Source organism: Colobus angolensis, unplaced genomic scaffold (assembly GCF_000951035.1).
Source record: "Colobus angolensis palliatus isolate OR3802 unplaced genomic scaffold, Cang.pa_1.0 Scaffold8, whole genome shotgun sequence".
Lineage (NCBI taxonomy): Eukaryota > Metazoa > Chordata > Mammalia > Primates > Cercopithecidae > Colobus > Colobus angolensis.
In genome coordinates this window covers 19,001,338-19,006,034 of record NW_012121820.1, presented here as the reverse complement: position 1 = coordinate 19,006,034, position 4,697 = coordinate 19,001,338, and the positions used below count along the sequence as shown (strand labels likewise).

General features: G+C 43.4%; 1 protein-coding gene across 1 annotated transcript in view; it reads right to left on the bottom strand.

The window, feature by feature from the left end:
- The window catches only part of TRPC4AP (transient receptor potential cation channel, subfamily C, member 4 associated protein), a 95,301-nt gene that overhangs the window by 69,658 nt on the left and 20,946 nt on the right, over positions 1-4,697 (bottom strand). The window contains exon 2 of the mRNA XM_011929174.1: positions 3,515-3,643. Within this exon, the coding sequence (XP_011784564.1) occupies positions 3,515-3,643 (129 nt within the window). The remainder of the gene's footprint in view (positions 1-3,514; positions 3,644-4,697) is intronic.

The following is a 4,697-nucleotide window of genomic DNA, read 5'->3' as shown; positions in this document are numbered from 1 at the left end:
GTCCTAGATATCCTTGTTAACCCTCTGTCTCCTTGATCTAATGTTGACAGTGGGGTGTTAAAGTCTCCCATTATTATTGTGTGGGAGTCTAAGTCTCTTTGTAGGTCTCTTAAGGACTTGCTTTATGAATCTTGGTGCTCCTGTATTGGGTGCATATGTATTTAGGATAGTTAGCTCTTCTTGTTGAATTGATCCCTTCACCATTAGGTAATGGCCTTCTTTGTCTCTTTTGATCTTTGTTGGTTTAAAGTCTGTTTTATCAGAGACTAGGATTGCAACCCTGGCTTTTTTTGGTTTTCCATTTGCTTGGTAGATTTTCCTCCATCCTTTTATTTTGAGCCTATGTGTGTCTCTGCATGTGAGATGGGTTTCCTGAATACAGCACATTGATGGGTCTTGACTCTTTATCCAATTTGCCAGTCTGTGTATTTTAATTGGAGCATTTAGCTCATTTACATTTAAGGTTACTATTGTTATATGTGAATTTGATCCTGTCATTATGATGTTAGCTGCTTATTTTGCTCATTATTTGATGTAATTTCCTCCTAGCATTGATGGTCTTTACAATTCGGCATGTTTTTGCAGTGGCTGGTACCGGCTGTTCCTTTCCACGTTTAGTGCTTCCTTCAGGAGTTCTTGTAAGGCAGGCCTGGTGGTGACAAAATCTCTCAGCATTTGCTTGTCTGTAAAGGATTTTATTTCTCCTTCACTTGTGAAGCTTAGTTTGACTGGATATGAAATTCTGGGTTGAAAATTATTTAAGAATGTTGAATATCGGCCCCCACTCTCTTCTGACTTGTAGAGTTTCTGCTGAGACATTCGCTGTTAGTCTGATGGGCTTCCCTTTGTGGGTAACCTGATCTTTCTCTCCGGTTGACCTTAAAATTTTTTCCTTCATTTCAACTTTGGTGAATTTGACAATTATGTGTCTTGGAGTTGCTCTTCTCAAGTAGTATCTTTGCGGCATTCTCTGTATTTCCTGAATTTGAATGTTGGCCTACCTTGCTAGGTTGGGGAAGTTCTCCTGGATAATATCCTGAAGAGTGTTTTCCAACTTGGTTCCATTCTCCCCGTCACTTTCAGGTACACCAATCAGACATAGATTTAGTCTTTTCACACAGTCCCATATGTCTTGGAGGCTTTGTTTGTTTCTTTTTACTGTTTTTTCTCTAAACTTTTCTTCTTGCTTCATTTCATTCATTTGATCTTCAATCACTGATACCCTTTTTTCCACTTGATCGAATTGGCTACTGAAGCTCGTACATTTGTCACGTAGTTCTTGTGCCATGGTTTTCAGCTCCATCAGCTCATTTAAGGTCTTCTCTATGCTGTTTATTCTAGTTAGCCATTCATCTAATCTTTTTTCAAGGTTTTTAGCTTCTTTGTGATGGGTTTGCACATCCTACTTTAGCTTGGAGAAGTTTGTTATTACCGATCTTCTGAAGCCTTCTTCTCTCAATTTGTCAAAGTCATTCTCCATCCAGTTTGTTCCGTTGTGGCCAAGAGCTGCATTCCTTTGGAGGAGAAAAGGCGCTCTGATTTTTAGAATTTTCAGCTTTTCTGCTCTGGTTTCTCCCCATCTTTGTGGTTTTATCTATCTTTGGTCTTTGATGATGGTGACATACAGATGGGGTTTTGGTGTGGATATCCTTTCTGTTTGTTAGTTTTCCTTCTAACATTCAGGACCATCAGCTGCATATCTGCTGGAGGTCCACTCCAGACCCTGTTTGCCTGGGTATTACCAGCAGAGGATGCAGAATAGCAAATATTGTAGAATGGCAAATGTTGCTGCCTGATCCTTCCTCTGGAAGCTTCGTCTCAGAGGGGCACCCGGCTGTATGAGGTGTCAGTCAGCCCCTACTGGGAGGTGTCTCCCAGTTAGGCTACTTGGGGGTCAGGGACCCACTTGAGGAGGCAGTCTGTCCGTTCTCAGATCTCAAATTCTGTGCTGGGAGAACCACTACTCTCTTCAAAGCTGTCAGACAGGGACATTTAAGTCTGCAGAAGTTTCTGTTGCCTTTTGTTCAGTTATGCTTTGTCCCCAGAGGTGGAGTCTACAGAGGCAGGCAGGCCTCCTTGAGCTGCGGTGGGCTCCACTCAGTTCCAGCTTCCTGGCTGCTTTGTTTACCTACTCAACCTACTCAAGCCTCAGCAATGATGGACGCCCCTCCCCCAGCCTCACTGCCGCCTTGCAGTTCAATCTGAGACTGCTGAGCTAGCAGTGAGCGAGGTTCTATGGGCGTGGGACCCTCAGAGCCAGGCACAGGATATAATCTCCATGTGTGCCGTTTGCTAAGACCACTGGAAAAGCGCAGTATTAAGGTGGGAGTGTCCTGATTTTCTAGGTACCGTCTGTCATGGCTTCCCTTGGCTAGGAAAGGGAATTCCCTGACCTCTTGCACTTCCCAGGTGAGGCAATGCCCCACCCTGCTTCAGCTAACACTCCATGGACTGCACCCACTGTCTGACAAGCCCCAGTGAGATGAACCCAGTACTTCAGTTGGAAATGCAGAAATCAACGTCTTCTGCACTGCTCACGCTGGGAGCCGTAGACTGGAGCTGTTCCTATTCGGCCATCTTGGAACCAGACCCCCAACTTACAGGGATTTTACCTGCATTAGAGCTGGTGCTCTAAATTCAAATTTAAATCCCAACTACCACTAAAGTTTGATAAAATAACTCCAGCCCTACTGAATCAGAATTTCAGGGGTGGGGCCCAGAACTCTGTGTTTTAACAAGCTCTTCAGGTGATTCACAAACACACTCCAGTTTGAGAACAATTATCCTAGCATAATGTCTCTGTGCTCTTTCCACTCATTTCCCAATCATCAAACCTGGCCCCTTCAATCTTCTTATGTTAGTAATAATAATCAACAACCACAAGGCCCCTTCCATGAGCCTTCAGCAATATGGAATGTTCTAAACCCTTTTCTAGTTTTTTGTTTTTTGGAGTCTCGTTCTGTTGCCCAGGCTGGAGTGAAGTGGTGCAATCTTGGCTCACTGCAAGCTCCACCTCCCAAGTTCATGCCATTCTCCTGCCTCAGCCTCCCGAATAGCTGAGACTATAGGCGCCTGCCACCACATGCAGTTTATTTTTTTGTATTTTTGGTCTCAATCTCCTGACCTCATGATCCGCCCGCCTCAGCCTCCCAAAGTGCTGGGATTACAGGCGTGAGCCACCTCGCCCAGGCTTCTAAACTGTTTTCAAAAAGAATGTCATCTGAATCGCAGGATAGTGCTGACCTCCCAAAATTAAGGAAGCCCTGCCACAAAATAAACACACATAGAGACCAGAAGGATAACAGGGGGATCCTAACAGTGATTATCTTGGGATGATGGGATTATAGGTGATGTTTATTTTCTTCTTTGTACTTTTTCTGAATTTCTCAAATTTTCTGTAGTTTACACAGTAGAAAGAGGCTATTTTTAAAAGCCAACAGAAGGGGAAAAAAAGCAGACAGCTTGTGTCACCTACAGTCCATGAATACGCCCCTCCAAGTTCCTTAAGAGTTACCTTGAGGATGTTTTGGCACTCAGTGAAGTCACTGTGGAGATGGCTGGTGGCGTGCAGCTTGAGGAGCAGCTGAGGAATTCCACTCCACTTGGATTGTTTGTCCCTCTCTGTCAAAAAAGTCTCAGTGAACTGTGAGTTAAAAAAAAAGACAAAACATATTATTGTATTATTGATAATAGCTGATATGGCAAAGGAGAGCAGCTGATTTCCAAACCCACCCAGGACAGTTACAAATTTCTCCCTAAGCACTACTATAAAAGGCCTCTGTCTAGAAATCTTCAAAACCTCCCCAACAGCCTATTACTATAAGTAGTAAGAAGGAGGGACTGGAAATACTCTTGTACCACTCACAAACAGCACAATATCATTGAGAGTGGACTTAGACTAACTGTAAACATATACTGGAAATTCTAGGGCAACTGCTGAAAGTACTTTTACAAGAAGAAGAATTGATATGCTAAGAGATGAAAAATAATGGAACCATATAAACTGCACAGTTAGGCCCATAAAAGGCAGGAAAAGAGGAGAAGATAAACAAATAACAAGTATAATAAAACAAACATGGTATATATTAATCCAACTATATCAATAATCGCTGTAAATATCTATGAATGGTCTAAACAATCAAAGGACAGAGACTACAAGAATGGATTTTAAAAACCAAGATCCAACAATGTGCTGTCTACAAGAAACCTACTTAAATATACATACAGATAGGTTAAAAGTAAGGGGAAAGGCCGGGCACAGTGGCTCACACCTATAATCACAACACTTTGTGAAGCCGGGGCAGGTGGATCACCTGAAGTCAGGAAGTTTGAGACCAGCCTGGCCAACATAAAACCCCGTCTCTACTAAAAATACAAAAATTAGCCGAGTGTGGCGGGAAGTGCCTGTAATCCCAGCTACTCGAGAGGCTGAGGCAGGAGAACTGCTTGAACTCAGGAGGCAGAGGTTGGAGTCAGCCAAGATCACACCACTGCACTCCAGCTTGGGTGACAGAGCAAGACTCTGTCTCAAAAAATAAAAAAATAAGTGGATGGAGAAAGATAAATCGTGTAAAAAGAAAGATGGAGTAGTTATATTAATTTCAGACAGGCCGGGCGCGGTGGCTCAAGCCTGTAATCCCAGCACTTTGGGAGGCCGAGACGGGCGGATCACGAGGTCAGGAGATCGAGACCATCCT